General features: G+C 36.1%; 1 protein-coding gene across 1 annotated transcript in view; it reads left to right on the forward strand.

Annotated features, from left to right (window-relative positions):
- The window catches only part of LOC121384792 (neural proliferation differentiation and control protein 1-like), a 54,751-nt gene extending 39,625 nt beyond the window's left edge, over positions 1-15,126 (forward strand). The window contains exons 6-8 of the mRNA XM_041515372.1: positions 9,939-10,103; positions 11,028-11,127; positions 11,716-15,126. Of these exons, the coding sequence (XP_041371306.1) occupies positions 9,939-10,103; positions 11,028-11,127; positions 11,716-11,799 (349 nt within the window). The 3' untranslated portion in view covers positions 11,800-15,126. The remainder of the gene's footprint in view (positions 1-9,938; positions 10,104-11,027; positions 11,128-11,715) is intronic.
- Positions 15,127-19,285: the final 4,159 nt, after the last annotated feature.

The following is a 19,285-nucleotide window of genomic DNA, read 5'->3' on the forward strand; positions in this document are numbered from 1 at the left end:
AATTCACATCTTTCTAACTTGACACAGGAATAATTCATAAAATAATTTTAATACTAAATTTTTCAATGTCTGGAACATGGGTGTATTGTTTAAAAGTTGGAAAACCTGACATGTTTATTAACTTTTGTTCTTTAGCGACGATCAGTGCTTTGTAGTTCAAATAAAACACCTATTTTTAGATTTAAACAAAATTAGTTTGTTTTGTTTATAATGTCACCACTATAGAGCATTTTCATTTGTTAATCATTGGCTATTAGATGTTGAACATTTGGTAATTTTATCATATTGATTTTTTTATTAGTAGCAGGAGATCTTTTATATGCACCATCCCACAGACAGGATGGCACATACCATTGCCTTTAAAGGCATATTGTCACAGACCACTGACCTATTTAATGGTCTAACAAAGTATTACCTGAACAACAATAATTTGATTTGTCCCTAAATGTACTTTATTCAACCATCTTCATAACCACCATACTCCATTTGTTAATGATATTTTGTAAAAATAACTGAATTATGGCAATGGTCCATAATTCAAAAACTAAAATTGCTGAGAGGGTTGACATGGATTTCATTCCATCATGGTTCAGTTAAGGTGATGCAATAGCTAGATTTGGTTTCCAACAATTAATGTATTTTTTATTTATTATCCATTTTTAGAGAAATAAGGTCCTTAAATCCGTGACAGTATGCCTTTAATATACCAGTTGTAATGTACTGGGACGAGAAATAGTCCTATGGGCTGGTGTGAAAAATACTCCAATGGGCTTACCAATGGGGATTTATCCTAGACTGCCCATGCATCAGGCGAGTGCCTTACCACTGGACTACATCCAACTTCTGGATAAAAAAATGCCTTTGAACTCATATAGCAAATATGTTTAACAAATCACAATTTGATTATTTTTATAAGCAAAAAAATTAATATTGTTTGAATGAATGAATGAATGTTTAACAAAACCCCAGCACAAAGGGGTGTCTTTAAATATTCATTCATTTATTCATAAGGAAAGGAACATTTGTTGAGCTAAACCCGAACTAAACAACAGCTGTATGATATGGTGTCAGTTGTATGGTAATTGCATCCTTTGATCCAGGAAGTGATAGAAGCCTGCTGCTGCCATGTATACTACTACTTAAATAAGCCATATGCTTGGATAAGCAGCAGGGGGTCTTCTGTATGCATAACACACAGGATTACAGATTGCACGTTATGATCTTCCATATAGACTGCTACTAACAAAACAGAAAAAAACCCTAAGATCCACCAACAGTCCTCTGAACAGTGAAAATTTGCATAAACCAGTTTTAGGTTATGCAGAAAAAACAAGATGAGGTAATCCATTTTGTTTTTGCGTAACTCATCATGACCATGTAAATGATGTTCTAAATTTAATGTGTGAAAATTAGGTTTGTGCTGTCATTCTCATAATGTTCAGGGATCTGGCTGAGAAACATTGTGCCAGCAGTTTTCCTCACTCATTCATCCTCACCTGTATGGTCATTATTTTAACCATATGTCTGATGCCATAATATAACTGTAGAGAAAATGTGTTGAGTGCATCGATCGTTAAAATAAAACATTTCTTCCTTGCTTGGGTTTCTTTTCACATTATAGAACAAATCTCACAATAACCATATTTATGTTACACATGAAAAAGCCATTTTTTAAAATACACCATTGTTGTTAAACAAACTTTGTTTTCCAATATTCCCATATGGTAGATTAGGAAACGTGTGGTTCTGACCACTATCTAGTCAACAAAATTAATTGGTCTCCAGCGAACCCCAACCAATTATCTTTTAATGTAAGGCATCACTGAACATGACTTTGTGGTGGTTCATCGATCTGCAGGTGCTAACTAATAATGGTGAGAAGTTGACCTCGTGGACATTCAACATCATCATCTAGTGTTTCCCTAGAAATGGGCAAGGCATGGTAGACTAAACACTTTGGGGGCATTTTCACCATTTTAGGGCACTTTTTTTTCAATTAAAGACTAACAAAATTAATTGAAATAAAAATAAGTGTAATCAATGTACTTGCTTTAATAAATTAATGACATTTTCTGAGTGTTATATAAAGGCAACTTTAGAATTAATTATTGAAAAAGGCTTCTTTGATCTCAGGGAAGCATGGTACTGATTAAGGCAAGATGGCACTAGTGTATTGAGACATATTGCTGCACCATCTTCAAACAAGCTAGGGAAAACACTATCATCTCCACTGAATATAATCGTAAGGCCAGTAAAGAAGCTAATGTATGATCAATGTATTACCCAGATGGTGGCATGAATGTTTCAGAGATCATTGTCCATCATGATAATGAAGATACTAATATTTCATCACTAGTGGTTTCATTGGTAGCCAGGCTGTGGTGTGAATATTTCAAAGATCATTGTACACCATGACAATGAAAAAACTGATATTTACTCATGGTTTCAGTATTGTAGCCCGACTGTGTGAGTGTTACAAAGATCATTTTTCACCATGCTAATTGCTATTTGTATGTGGACTGGGTGTAGTCATTATCAGAACAGACACTCGGCAAGATCCAAGTGTACTTAGCTGTTATCTGGTGCTCAGCTTGTTATTATAAATATTGGACATACCATTCTCTGTAGCTGATCAGTGACTTACGAATATTGTATTTCATATGTATGACATAGAGGGTACTGAAACTAATGATGTTTTTCTGGTCAGAATGAGTGGTTTAAAAAAAGAGAAGAACATTGACATTTGCTTGACCACTTGTTGGTTGGTAGCCTGTATGCATTTTTCTTCCATCCCTAGTTATGCAAGACAGAACCTTTGCATGACATCAGCCCATAATGAATAAATTTTGTCTTGCATGAGGTCAGTAAGTGAAGGACATTTTGATGCTGGGATTCGACAAGCCTCATCCCTGATTGAAATTTACGCCGTCTTGGGTATACTTTTTCTGTCCACATGGCCACATATGATGGAGTCCATTATTCTTTCATTGTGCCTTTTTGCTCCTTTAACATCTTGTGACTAAGTACTTGTAACCACTGTACTAAGGATTCTGACCAACTTTTATAATTATTCTGTACTAAATAGAAGGTTAAGTTGTGTAATCTTTTTGGAAGGAGAGAGGTACTGAATGGCTTGCTCATCGAACATTTTTAAAACTTTAATGAAGTTGTTTGTAAATAAAAATATAATTTATTTCTGTGCTTATATTCCATGAGGGGTGGAATTTAGCTCCGTCGGTTGAGTGCTCGCTTGAGATGCTTGCATCACAGGATCGAACCTCCTTGGTTTATCCATTCAACTGATTGGTTTTTTTCTCATTCTAACCAATGCATCACAACAAAGGCCATGGTATGTGCTTTCTTGTCTGTGGGAAGGTGCATATAAAAGATCCCTTGCTGCATTAAGAAAATGTAACGGGTTTCCTCTGATGACTGTGTGTCAGAATTACCAAATGTTTGACATCCAATAGCCGATGATGATAAATAATCAATGTGTTCTAATGGTGTCATCAAACAAAACCAACTTTTATATCCCATGAGCACGCTGAATCTGCTACCAGCTTATACATACAGAGAACAAATGTTGAACACAATGCTTGGTGTGATAAACCTATTGTCATCTCCTAGGTGTCCCCAGTGGGGTTAATTAACAGAAAATGACTATGGTGCTTGGTATACCAACTGGTGTCAACAGATGGTCCCCTCATCTAAGTACTGACTAAACCGAATGTTATTATGCTTGCGTACCTGGAAAAGAGCTTTATACCTGTGTGGTTTGTTTTGTTGTATTGATTGTCAGGCTGCTGGTTGTACACTTGTTAATAACTGAGTGAACAGCGCCTTTCCAGTGGTATGATAAGCGATAGGCAATAAGCACCACGGACAAACATTCCCGCAAAAACATCGTTATCAACATGCCATCGACAGCTTGGTGTTAATTGTTGATCAGATGCCAGCGTTTACAGGCCCACGGGGAGGATTAATTCATAACTACGGTTTTCAAAAGACAAATGAAGATTTCAGCCAGATGTTTTTGAATGTCGTGTCTGTTTTTTTTATAAATATGTTTTTTTTTATAAAACTAATAAAATATTTTAAAATTCTGACATTAACATTTCTTTTTTTTAAAAGATCCATTTCATGTTATCTTTTTTTCTGTCATTGTTCTTTCATCTTACTAATTTACTGTCATTTTAGTATTTAAAAAAAAAAAAAATATTATAATGAAGCACACACATCACAACATTTATACTGACCTCGGTGGTGCAGTGGTTAAGCCATTGGACTACAGGCTGGTAAGTACAGGGTTCGCAGCCCGGTACCGGCTCCTACTCAGAGCGAGTTTTAGCGACTCATTGAGTAGGTCACTAACAACTAACAATTAATCCACTGTCCTGGACAGACAGCTCAGATAGCTGAGGTGTGTGCCCAGAACAGCATGCTTGAACCTTAAGTATGAAAAAAAGAAAAGAAAAAAAAGGAAGTCCCACAGGGAGGATTAATTTGTAACTACTGTTTTCAAAAGACAAATGAAGATTTCATCCAGGTATTTTTGAATGGCTTGTCTTTTTTTGTAATTATAGTGTGTAACAAAATAAATAAAAAATTTTTTTCTAACAACACATTAAAAAAAGAGATGCATTTCATACTGTCATTGTTTTTGTCATTGTTCTTTCATCTTGCTAATTTACTGTCATTTGAGTATTTCTTTTAAATTAATATTAGAATGAAGCACACACATCTCAACATTTCTGTGCATTCTTTGGTCCTTAACTGGCCTCGGTGGCGTTGTGGTTAGACCATCGGTCTATAGGCTGGTAGGTACTGGGTTTGATCCCAGTCGAGGCATGGGATTTTTAATCCAGATACCGATTCCAAACCCTGAGTGAGTGCTCCGTAAGGCTCAATGGGTAGGTGTAAACCATTTGCACTGACCAGTGATCCATAACTGGTTCAACAAAGGCCGTGGGAAGCGCAAATAAAAGATCCCTTGCTGCCTGTCGTATAAGAATAGCCTATGTGGCAACAGTGGGTTTCCTCTAAAAAACAGTGTCAGAATGACCATATGTTTGACATCCAATAGCCGATGATAAGATAAAAAATCAATGTGCTCTAGTGGCGTCATTAAATAAAACAAACTTTACTCTTTTTTTCTTTCTTTGGTCCTTTTTCGTAAAAACCAAAAATGTATTTTGTAAAAATAAAGGATTTTGTAAAAACAAAATATTTAATTTAAACGTAATTAGCAAAGCAACCTGTTATAAGTAAATAATTTTTATTTGCTTGTTAACTGATAATTTAGTACATGATTGGGTTTTTTACGGAAATGTAATTATGCTAACCATGCAAGGTGGGTTTTTACCACGACATGTGCCTAACAATATACCCTGACCCAGTCTTAGCATTCCATATATCTAAGGCATGGAATGTCTGTATTAATCAACATCAAATTAACAGGAAAATAGACTTAAGCCTTAAGATCAAGCACTACTGTCGTATTGAATTAATTAAAGGATGGCTATTTATGTCTTAGGAACAAAGGTTTTAAATTACAGGTTATCTTCATAATACAGTTCATAATGTAGTTCTATGGCTACACTGATGTCGGAGAAACGAGGTTATTTGCTAAAGTATTTCTTCATAGTTTACCACATCTTGGTATTCCACTTAATCTATTGTAAGGGGTGCGGGATGTAGCCCAGTGGTAAAGCATTCGCTTGATGTGTGGCTGGTCTGGGATCGATCCCGTCGATGGACCCATTGAGCTATTTCTTGTTCGTATCTACTATCCACATATTTTTTTATGGTAATATGGCATCAGACATATGGTTAAGAACCACACAGATCTTGAGAGGAGAAACCCACTGTTGCCACTTCATGGGCTACTCATTTCAATTAGCAGCAAAGGATCTTTTATATGCACCATCCCACAGACAGTATAGCACATACCACTGCCTTTGATGTACCAGTCGTGGTGCACTGGCTGGAGCGAGAAATAGCCCAATGAGCCCACCGACGAGGATCGATCCCAAACCGACCACGCAGAATTAATTTTGGTGTCAAATAACTGTGTGTTCCCTTATTTCTTTCCATCAGTATAGGATAAACAATTGACATATGGCATATGTGTAATTATGGCATATTGTTTTAATATGTCATCATAATTCAGTATGGCTAAATATTATATGACAAAACACTAATTGACTTATGGTGATTATGGAGACTCTGTTATGCATGATTACATGCCTGATAAAACGTTAATTTATGTAATAACTACTGTAGTGATTGATCACACAATCTTGTGTATACTCTCCTGGATGGCTGAGATGTGGTAGCTTTGATTGAGCATGAGGAATGGGAGACATGTGTGAGGGGTAATTATCACATGTAACTGGATCTGGACCTTGCTCCTGCTCCAATATGCTGGAGATTACCCAGACACACATGTATTACATAATTCTGTTTGTTAGCTGAGCCACATTTCCTGCTTTCTTGTCATAACTAAAAGTTTGTCTTCATTTAACAGAACTTCCTGCTGGACACATGAGGCTATATAATGATGGAAGACTCAAGGTCTTAATTCTTTAATTTACTAAGTATTCCACTTTAACTCGTAGACATATGTGACTGGTGTAGGGGAAGGTTACTTGTAAAGTCTTTTATTTGCTAACCATGGGTTTGCTGTCATACTTGATACAAAGGTACGTGGAAAATATGATGAATCTAAACTTTTGACCTTTTGATGTTTAAGCTTACAATATTTTATTTTGCTGTAACTTCTTGTTAATGTTTTGTCTTATATACAAGCCTTATAGATCTGAATGGGTTTTTTTTTTGGAGATGTCAGATTTAGGAATTCAACAAACATATTTTTAATGTTTGTCTGTACTAGCAGGTGCAAGGGAGCACCAGCAACCCGACCAAGGTCGGTAGCAGGCAGGGGTGGGGGTGAGGGTGAGGGTGCTGGTGCTATGGAATTTTGAATATCGCAAAGTATTATGCCAAAGAGAAAAAGTGTACAAATTTGGTTGAGGAAATTGGGTACAATTTTGAACGGTTGGTCAAACAGAAAGTTCCAGAGATAGTATAGGTTTTGACATTAGTGAATCGAGAGTAGCTCGTTAATTAGACCTCTATGATGCTGTGGTGTCTTCCTAGGTTGCCCATAGGGCCCTTAAAAAGGGCCTGACCACTTCTGGTCATGGCATGACAACCCAGGGGAGACCTGTGCAATTGTGTAGATTGGGGGTGGGATAGGGTAGACTGGTATTCTTTTGTCCAGCTTCCCCTGGGTGCAGTGCAAGTGTGTACTTGAGGCCGGTATTCTTTTGCCCAGCTCCTTATTAGAGCACTAGGCTTTTTAACCAATACACATTCTATAAGGGTAAAACCCTTCAAACTAGATAGCTAGGCTAGTATAATTCCCCCCTCTCCTTGTATTTCATTATAATCCAAGGATGGGGGGGGGGGGGATGGGTGGCTTTGGAGTGCCGTTGATTACACTAGAATAGGGACTTAGGACAATAGGAACAATCTTAACACCAAACTAGGATTTACAAACAGACAGCATGCACAACCGCAACAGTACATAGGGTGCATCGACTAATGATAACAATGCACCCGCCCCCATTTAATGGCCCAGCACGTACTCTAATAATGTTTGGTATATACCAGGTAGGTTTATATACCACGGTGAGGATAACCAGACAAGATGTATAATCAATGTTTTATTGTTTGTCACTTGTGTGACTCAACAGGTGAATGATGTGATTGCATTTGTGGGGCTAACATGAACACAAAATGACCCTTGGATCTGAATTTACTGCTTGCAATCCATAGTAGTGGATTAGTTGTAATATTGGAGTATTTTTACTATAAAATTATAAAGGAATATTCTGGTATTTATATATTCTGGTGGTTTTAAAACTGGTCTAGTTATTGAACTGGGATGGTCTTAGAACTGGGGTGGTCATTGAACTGGGATGGTCTTAGAACTGGGGTGGTCATTGAACTGGGATGGTCTTAGAACTGGGACGGTCATTAAACTGAGGCAGTCATTAAACTGGGGTGGTCTTAGAACTGGGATGGTATTCGAACTGGGGTGGTCATTGAACTGGGGTGGTCATTGAACTGGGGTGGTCTTTGAACTGGGGTGGTCATTGAACTGGGGTGGTCTTAGAACTGGGGTGGTCATTGTAGTTGAGGCTCCAGCTGGTTGATTTTACTCTAGGTTTATTTTGTAAATAAGATCCCTAATGGAGTGAAGTTGCCAAACATAATATGTGTAACTGGAAGGAATTGCCACTACATAAATTGATTATATTCATTTTGCATATTTATGAAATTGTTGCATCAATATGTCTTGCCACATAGCAAGTGTCAATAATGGGGAAGGCAGAACACAGAAGACACATTTTCACCTAACCTTACTAACTAATTAACAATATAAAAAAATACATGCATTGAATAATAGCATGCATATTTAGTATTTTATTTCAGTAATATAACAAGTTCATATAGCAGCAATTCTTTCTAGTTTCAAATATGAATGAATTATTTATAGCCATCTCCCTTATAGACATACAAGTGGCAAGAGATGGCTACTTCATATTCAGAATATTCATCTTACAATTGAGCAGAATATATTGATGAGATAATGTTTCATCATCATCATCTGTAGTATATAGTTGCTACAAATTGTCATTGTTCAGTGATAATAAATTCAACAAACACTTTTATTTATATCTTTACTTTAGAGACAAGTTTCCTACACATATATTTAAAAAGGGACCATGAACAATGTCCGGGAATTGAGGAAATTCCTGTTTACAGAGGGTCCGGTTTTGAGAGGTTTCACAGTATATGTTTCAGAGTTTTCAGCTTTTTCAAGATCATTTTGGCTTCTGTTTTAATAAACCGGCCTCGGTGGCGTCGTGGTAGGCCATCGGTCTACAGGCTGGTAGGTACTGGGTTCGGATCCCAGTCGAGGCATGGAATTTTTAATCCAGATACCGACTCCAAACCCTGAGTGAGTGCTCCGCAAGGCTCAATGGGTAGGTGTTAAACCACTTACACCGACCAGTGATCCATAACTGGTTTAACAAAGGCCATGGTTTATGCTATCCTGTCTGTGGGAAGCGCAAATAAAAGATCCCTTGCTGCTAATCGGAAGAGTAGCCCATGTAGTGGCGACAGCGGGTTTCCTCTCAAAATCTGTGTGGTCCTTAACCATATGTCTGACGCCATATAACCGTAAATAAAATGTGTTGAGTGCATCGTTAAATAAAACATTTCTTTCTTTCTGTTTTAATATGAATTTCAGTCTTCACCAAGAAAAGTGATCGCTCGCATTCCTCTCCACAATCATCTGAAAAGTTTTAGGAGGGCTGCAAATTGATTGTTGTGCGATTCAATTCTTAAAGGGACATACCCTAGTTTTTAAACACCAAGGCATATTTTTTTTACTATTACAGCTGTTTTTCATAACTGAAATCATACTTTAATTAGATTTTATTGTTTAGATTATCCATTTCTGTACATTTTAAATGTTTTGGGTCATCCTGGTGTTTTTAATATCACAAAATGCATTTATTATATTTTTAAAAAGGCACATGAGTCTGAGAAATAACAGATATGGAGTTGAGTTTTAGTCTATTTTAGAGGGTATTTCACCATTTCAAAGTCACAGACTCCTGTTTCACTCAATTGTAACTTTATCCAAATGTGTTACAGGTTTGTAGATTAACTGAACTTAGTGTTAATTTTCACGGGCTGAAACTAGGATATGTCTCTTTAATTAATTTGTTTTTGAAGCTTCATACGATTGCTTTGCCAAGCACTATTTCATGAGAGTGATATCGTCAGCTTGCCTTGATTTCATTTACGACAAAGACTGGATTTAAGAGGATGAACAAACTAATTTGTAATATATATTTCAGACTGAATAGAAGCGCTAAGGCTGCCAGCGATGTGGAATACCCTGCGTATGGTGTTACCGGGCCGACGAAGGAGCGACTCCCATCACCGGGTGACAGGAAACTCGCTCAGAGTGCCCAGATGTACCACTACCAGCACCAGAAACAGCAGATGATCGCCATGGAGAAGTGAGTCTGAGAATCTAATTTACAGTCTCTTCATGCCCTAATTGGCTGTCATCAAGTGGCCAGCAGTTCCGATATACTGGGCTATATTAGGGAAGCTGCTTATTTGGTAGATATATTTCCCACTTTAAGCTTCCACAGACAGCTTAAATGGTAATTAGTATGTACCATCCATCAACAGATCAATTGTTTTTGGTGACTGTTATATGACAGACAGGGAATCAATACCATTGAAACAAAATGAAATTGTGCTGCTTTATGAGTGAATTGACACCTCTCAATAAGGACTTAAAATAATAAAGGTTTTGACAGACAACTGCTCAAAGTGGGTTAATGGTTAATGATAGTGAGAGAGAGAATTTGTTAAGTTGCGTTACACCAACCCACTGAGCTGTTAAAATGCACTCTAGATGGTAGCCACAGGGCTCGAAACTCGCCAAAAAATATGGTGGCCCAAAAAATAATAATGGATGTTGGCAAATTAAGGTTAGCAAACCATGAACCACGAGCAAGATTTTAATGTGGAATAAATATATGCAATACAAATATTAATAGTGTCTCATATGTTATAGCTCCAAGGAAGATTGCCCAAGTAGTATTATTTGGGCAACTAACGCCATTATTTTTTAATATTTAAGTCGCCCAAACAGGACATTGGTCACATTTGGCGACCTGGCCACAGGCCGTTTTGAGCTCTGTAGCCAGTGCTGGGATGGTAGGTACTAGGATGTGAATTCAGTACCTATACCAGCCTTAAGGCTGATAGCGTAACCACTTCACCACTGAGGCTGGTGTAGTCTTTTACAACTGGGCTTGTGAGTTCGGCGTTTCATGCCAAAGATGGAGTTTTCCAACTGATTTGAATTCCAGTTATTATAATTATGATAGAAATTGTAAGATTTACATTGTGTTATTTTTTTATGTCAGGGCGAATGGTGAGATGAAACACGATGCGTCTGACGAGGAGTCTGAGGAGGAGAATGAGGAAGGAGACTACACAGTGTATGAGTGTCCAGGCCTGGCGCCCGTAAGCTCTTTTGAGAATGCCGTCATCTCAGGGCTAGTTCTGGCAGTCGCCAAAGTCGCCAATTGCGAAATTTTGAAAATAATTGGCGAATTTTATTTTGAGCTGGCGAAATAATTTTACCACATTTTATTAGAAAATAACTAGTTTTCTGTCATTTTTGAAGTTTAATAGATAATTAGGCGGAACTTTGTGTTCACCCAGAGCTAACCCTGCATCTTTAAGTCACTAACGATTAATACTGTTATTGGGCCAGAATTTATGAAGCCTGTTTTGTTTTGATATATTATAACAGTCACAAATGTATAAAGCTACATATTTTTATACAATTTGTGACAAGATTCCCCCCAATTTTAAAAATAACCATTTAAGAACAATAACACAGAAAATGTGTAAAATATAAAGTATTAGAATTTGTTAAACCATTGTGGGTGGGGTGGGGTGAGGTGTTGTTTAAAATTATTCTAAAAGTTTGATCATGTAAAGTCAATGATTAGGGCTTAGAGGGTAGTGTGTTACTGTATGACAGATGTTTTAGTGTGAATGACCATTCCTAACCCTAATGTGTGTGTACCCTCTCTATTGTTTCAGACTGGCGAAATGGAAATAAAAAATCCTCTCTTCAGTGACGAGACGCCAGGGACCCAGGACCCCAACGACAAGCAAGATGGTTGAATCCATCATGGCCGACCTGTGTCGTCTCCTGCGTCACCACGCACCGTGGATCTGTTTTTGTCAACTCTTTGTTCTGTCTGATTGTTGTTACTTATTTCTTGTGACGTCGTCGTGATGTTTTAGACGCAAAGACATTCACAATACTTCACCCATTGTGGGACGAAACATTTACACTGATTGGCTATTTACCACAGAGAAAACAAAAAAAAATCCTCTTGGGATATATTCAGATAGGTAATATATCTTAATAGGAGAACAAAAATATGCTGTAGTATATTGTTTTATTGAGAGAAAAAAAAATGTGTTGGATGAAAAAGGTTTTAACATACGCGGTATTGTTTTCACGTTTTTCATTTTGGCGTTCTTTCACATGTGGTGATAGACTTGGGAGAAGCTCTTTAAGTTGGTTTCTGTTTTATTGGGCAGTGTAGAAAAATTCAGCCATTTGTTTTTGAGGAAATAAATTTCATAACTTCATACCGTATTGCAAGCTAAGCATAACCATTTTACTGTTGGCAGAATGTTTGGTTTTTTAAATAATGTTAAAACTATATAACTGTGTCATCAGGTAAGGAAAGGTAACTCTTGTAGGATTCTGACATTGCTGTTTGAATTGATGGTAAGCACTGAAACTGTTAATTATTTTACATTGATGAGGAAATCGGAGATAAACTAATGAGATTGCTCTGCCAGTTAATTTTAAAACCAGGTGGAAATGGTTAATTTTATAACGTACATACATTTCATTTTAATTAGGAAAAAAAAAAAATTCTTCCTTAAGTAGTTATTGGTTTATATAAAATGTATTTATTACAGTGATTTAATACCATATTTTGATAGAATTCTACATTAATAATTAAAGAAACATGAACATTCCTTTAATTTTTTTTTACATTCCTTCAGGCATTTAGTGTTAAACATAAATGGTCAAAAGTACATATTCTCAAGACAATTGTTGTAATCATTATAAAGCTGCTGTGTACTGGTTATCATAATAAAAATGATTATCCCTTCTATTTTGATAACTGGTATCAAAAGCATCTTAGTCCAAAAAGACTTTTAAACATCTTGAGAGCAAGGCCGATGTGCTTTACAAACTCTGAATTGGGTTGGGCACATTTTAAAATCAGAATTTTGATTTTAGTACATTTTAATGGGATTCGCAAACTGCCTTGTAAAACACATATTATTCACAAGATGAAAGCATACACGTTTCCGACCTTCATGCCATCTGCTTTTGATCACTGATAAAGAGAGTATAGTATCTGAATATTCACAGATATTATTCTCCTAACTTATTTCACTTGTTTTTGTGATATAAAAGATAATCACCTTGACACACAGCAGTTTCAGTAACAGATTTTTCCTGTGCGAAAGTTCACATGAAACTGCACATCTTGTCTCGCATATTGTTTTACAAGCCGTTTTTACACGATTTTAACTCTTTCAGCTGGATTCTGATCTAATTACCTAATATATACTTAATACAATATGCATTCCTCAATAAGTATTTTGCTCAGAACCACTTTATTTTGATTTGGGTTTTTTATCTTATTTTTTTTCTGAATCTTTTGGCACTTTTGCTCCATATATATTATTAATATTTATTATATTATACTATCAATCTTTAAAATATTCCTTTTAAAACAATTTTCTTGCCAAGAGCTAACAATTGTAAAAATCATGTATGGTATACTACTATGGTAATAACATAATTTATTGCATAACACTGCTTTGTAAATAAACTTATAGATACACAACTTCAGAAACATTCTTGAGAAGTGTTTTACTGATCAGCCCAAATTTGGTTTAGGGTATTCAAGTTTTTCTCTTATATTTTCTATTTTTGTTTTATTTATTTTTTGTTGAGTTACTTTCTCCTTATTTGGTATTGGTGAATTGTTAATAAATTATTATTATGGTAATCAAGCATTTAAATTACAATGAAACAAATCGATAAATGTGTCATTAATTCGTTTGAAATCATTATAATGTGATAACATTGTGCAATAACAATTTTGTTCTGTAATAGTTTTCATTACTCTTTACTCTGTGTGTGTATAGTCTTGATGAATCAAGCTAACAACAATCGAGGTGCATTTTATTTATTGGTGGTTGTGGTTGGTGGGAAGTCTCATTCAACTGTAGTTGTTACTGTTGTACTGTATGTCAACATTACTATGGTTATAACAAGTTTTCTTTCATATTGCCAATTAGAGATAGGGCGAAAAGGAAGTTGAATTTCAATCATTCTTTTCAAGTTTTAAGTTTAAAAGTCGTACTGGTATCCAAAAAACAATTTGCAGGGATACATTTTTATTAGAAGAAATAGTTTTGTGTGTGTGCGAAACTGCATTTTAGGTACCAGCATTTTATTGTTATTGTTTGCCGCCAAATTTAAAGGTCACAACTGTATATTATGCAATCTTATATTGGCCAGGATACGTCGTTTCATTTGAAATGACAACATACCTTCCACTGGCATTTATATATACACGGGGGGGAAATAATATTTAATACCAGTATGTTATTTTAGTAAATCAGTTCAAACTACACTTCTGAAATATAATTTGTATTTATTATGAAAATTGTAATCATTATATTGAGTAGATTTTTATGTGCGATAATTAAAACCCCCAAAAAACAACATTTGTTGTAAATGTAAAGGTGTTAAGTTATATATCTAATCATTTGAAAAAAATTAAATGTTCAGGCTATACAACCCCTGTTTCTTAATAACTTGGAACATACTTGTTATGGGTGGGGTTTTTTCACAATATAGTGAATCCAATTTTGTTTCTTAAGTCATTTAATATTTTTGGAAGGTGTGCAGAATTAAGTACTGATGATTAAACAATGAAAGTAATGTGTGCCAAAAAACCAGATCTCCTATTTTTGCGTTTCTGACTTTCTTCGTAAATTTCCATGAATATGGTAGTTCTCGGCTTTATAATGATGCATGGCTTTAAATGGCACATAGCCACAGGCAACCATCTACTTCATGCTAGCCTGGTTTTATAGGGTAATCTGTGAAAGGGCACAGTGCTTTTAGTCATTTTAAAAACTTCAGACTATTATTTAAATAATGACATTTTATTATAGTAAAACATGACTTTAACGGACACATCTTTAGTACAAATTGTACGGGTTAAAAAGAAAACGTATACGTCTATATGACTTTCCACAGAGGATGGAATTTGTATTTAGTCTTTTAGATTCGTGTTTTACTGCAATATTCATGTTGAGAACCGTCTTTTTCATTTATGTACTTGTTCTGCTTGCAGTCAATCATGTAAAAGCAATATGAAATAAAACTTTTTAACATGGCATTTTGAGTTGTGAAGTGATTTGTTCTGGTGCAAGAAAAAAGGAACTTACTAATATTGAGGGGCGGGATGTAGCCCAGTGGTACAGTGCTCGCTTGATGTGTGGTCAGTCTGGGATCGATCCCCGTCTGTGGGCCCATTGGGCTATTTCTCGTTCCAGCCAGTGCACCACGAAAGGTATATCAAAAGCCATGGTATGTACTACCCTGTCTGTGGGATGGTGCATATAAAAGTTCCCTTGCTGCTAATCGAAGAGAGTAGCCCATGAAGTGGTGACAGTGGGTTTCCTCTCTCTGTGGTCTATAACCATGTTTGATGCCATATAACCGTAAATAAAATGTGTTGCATGCATCGTTAAATAAAACATTTCTTACTAATATTGTTTCATCAGTAGATGTTAAAGTGCCTGATATAATGTAACAAAAAGAAACATCCTGCTTCCATATCATTAAGTTTCTTTTAATGACCTCACTAAAGCAGTCACACTGGCATACTGTTGCCCAATCACACATCCTTTCATATTTTTGTCGCCCCCCCCACCCCCACAGTTTAAAATCTTACTACACCAATGATAATGACGGTGTGAAAAATTTACTGTCTTTAGAGGAAACCTGCTAAATTTTCCTGAAACATCAACTGTAGTAAGACTAAACCTGTGCCACAGTATGCTATCCTATTTGCTGTAACAAGGTAGGGATAGCTTTTGTGGTACCAGTGGGTTTTTTCCCGCCTTCAAGATGAAGTGTCCATCACCAGACGGCAAACGGTCTGAGTTTAAGTGTGCTGAAATGATGAACAGGCCCTCCTTTACCTCTGATGTTATGCTTCCACACCCAACATTTATCCACTCCCATTTCATTATTAATAACTGATCAACCATTTGTGTTTATATTGAATGTAGTACAATATTTATAATAACAATAAATGTCTGTATATGTTCCATATCCCAGAAAAAGTAATTAAAGGAACTATTAAATTAAAAAACAACAACTATAAATAAATAAATAAATAATTAAAAAATTTATAATGTAAGTTTATTTACAAATCAACCAATGTACAAGATTTAAGCTGATATTTGCAAACCATGAATCAAAAGTAGAATTTTGATACAAATACATAAATGGCAAATTTAAGAAATATCGTGTTTAACCAGGGAATATTTTGTTCAGTATCTCATCACAATTTGCTATGTAAGTTTCAAAGATTGCTACACAATTCTGTAATACATAGATAATAATACATGAATGGCCGTTAGATACCATTTATCTCACAAGTTGTTTTAAAATTTATATAACGAGCAAAAGTGAGTTTGATACGCTTTTAAACAGCGATTTGTTAGATAAATGGTATCCAACGGACACGAATGTATTATTCTATTTCTTACATATCCTCAAAAAACAGGTTTTAAGCAAATTTTAACATCTTTTTTGAACTAAAAGTTATTTAGCCGTTACACTTTTAGCTCATTTACACGTCACAGACACATGAATGTCAGGTGAACTATACGTCACAGTTGAATCGATTTCCATAGTGTTGTATTTCATTGGATGTATGTCAATGGTGACCTGATCATCACCTAGGAGCAGCCAGTTGTACGTCTTGAAATTGTTAACACACATACATGTGTTAACACCATGTGTAACCAAAAATAACGAATGGTGTTCTCACCAACGGGTGTGTAAGAAATATATTTAATAGTTTCTAATCAATTTTCAAACTCATAGCTGTTACAATAATATGGGATTGATTATTGTTAGAATATATGGGGTTAACTCAAGTTTTGTAGTTCAAGTTCAAGGGTTAATTAAGCAACATAAATTAGTTTATACCTTGAAGGGGAGATAATGTCCCGACTTGTTTCTTTAACAAAACCAGTGGTCAGCCTCAATGTGGAGATTATTTAGAAGTTTAATTACTGGCACCATTGGATGTCTTGCTAACCTGGGGCCTAATTGACAAAGGTCTCTTAGGCTCTGCTAAACAACAAAGCATCCTCTTTGCAAGTCTTTTTGCATTGCACTGCGAGATCGCAAAGTTGCGAGAGTTTAGTGAATTGGGTCCCTGGTCTGACCACCGACTTATATATCGTTGTAGTTAGAAATAAAACCAGGTTTCTTTGGTTGTCTGATGTTGTCAGATGCCAGGGTAGTAATCTTAGAACTTGTATAGTGAAAACTCACCCGTTACATTCTAAGAACTACGTTGTGCAAGATGTCATACGTTGGTACAGAAGAAATGCACTGATCACGAAATGGTTAACATTTGAAAATGGACACCAAAAAACTAACTAAACTAACAATTAGAGAAAGTATCTGACAAGGAAGCCGAAATGGCTTGAATGAAATCTCAACTGGAAAGGGAGACGTTAAGAACTGAAAGAAAGAGAGTAGGAAGAAATGAACTTTAGGATAAAAGGACTTGAATTAAGCAATGCTAGACAATTTAAAACTTTGGAAATGTAAGTACAGAAATCAAATCATACACAAGAGTCAAAATGTTTGCATTTGTCTGTAAAAGTAATAATGCAACGTTCCCATTTGATATGGAAAAGGAGAATATTTTAACATCTCTCTCGGGAGTTTGAGGCTGTGGGTGGGATGGTAAGGTTAAAATGCTGAAACTAAGAACCTCATTGCCTGGTGAAGCACAAAATATAGCATGCGAATCATGCCAGGACCGTAAGGGGCTGAAGATGGCGTTGATTACTAGGTTTGGATGGTAACCACAGACTACTTTGTTTCGCTTGATCAGATCAAGTGAGATGGGAAGGCGATGTGCAGCAGACTGAACTCTCGTATAACGATGTATGTGGCGAGAATTCTTGACAATAAAGACCAGACTGCCTAGCTGTATGAAGCCTTTTTATTTAAGGCTTTACCTCCAGCACAGTGGATTGTTAAAAATAAAGGTTCTGGCAGTGTAGTGGAAACAGCTGAGGACTAATGCCAAATCAGACACTACAAACAGGGGTAACGGAGAGCAGGATGATGGAAGGAAGTATCCACGGCAATCAGAACTTAACTTTTCAGGAAAATATCTATGGATATTGTCACGGTGTAATGATATATATTTTTTATTTTAGGGTCTTGTACTCGGAGTTATCGCAGAACACTGCCTACACCTGTCCATGGCACCAGTTATTATGGATACATCATGTAAACTTGATGAAGACGCTAAATCTCTGAACCATTTGAATTTGGGTAGAACATCATCATCATCATACAAAATAAGGTTTGGACGTGGCAAGACATTTCAAGATGAAACCATCACTGTACTCAATACCACACCATTTTCTCTTAACATTGATGAAAGCACAACAAATGGTCATATGCATGTCCTTGCAATCCTTGTTAGTTACTACTCACAACAGAGAAAGACAGTGGTTGTAGAATATTTAGATTCACTTGAGGTTATTATAGTTGACTCCCCAAGCCTCTTTGAAGAACTTAAAGCCTTGTTTCTAAAGTACGATATTCCTTGGACGAATCTTGTTTCTGTTTTTAATGGATTCTTGTAATGTTATGAGAGGAAGGCTCTTCAGTTGCTCGACGTTCACTGAGACTCCTGCCACCACATGCACAATGTATGCAAGTAATTTTGCAAACCATTTGACAACTGGGTTGAGTATTTGCAGTCGGATATTCACAATGATGTCAAGTGGTCTCCAGATCTTTGTCAGTATTTGGAAGAAATCTGCATCATGCTTAGTGTCAAGTTCACCATGCCACAGTGTTTTCTTAACCACAGGTGGCTTTCATGCTTTGATCCATGTAGCAGTAACATGGCAATGATGGATGCCTTTGAAATATTTTATTACAGCTTTCTTGAACCTGTAGACATGGCCCTTTACAAGCAAATCAGGATGAATATTTTGTTAGCCAGGAATGTTCACAGAGTGAAAGAAATCTGGAAAGAACTGGGGCAAAAGAAACTCACTGATGATGGGAAGAAAAGAAAGAATCGCATTATAGAGAAGATTTTCATTAAAACAAAGAAGACCATGCTGACGATGCACTTCTTCATTGCTGTCCTTCCAATCATGACTGAATATGTTTGCTTGTTTCAGTCTCGTGAGCCGTTAATTAATCTTCTTCATGACAGACAAGAGCAAGTCTTTAAAGATTTCCTGGCATGTTTTGTCAAGTCTGAAAATCTGGTTA

This window comes from Gigantopelta aegis, chromosome 10 (genome assembly GCF_016097555.1).
Source record: "Gigantopelta aegis isolate Gae_Host chromosome 10, Gae_host_genome, whole genome shotgun sequence".
NCBI lineage: Eukaryota > Metazoa > Mollusca > Gastropoda > Neomphalida > Peltospiridae > Gigantopelta > Gigantopelta aegis.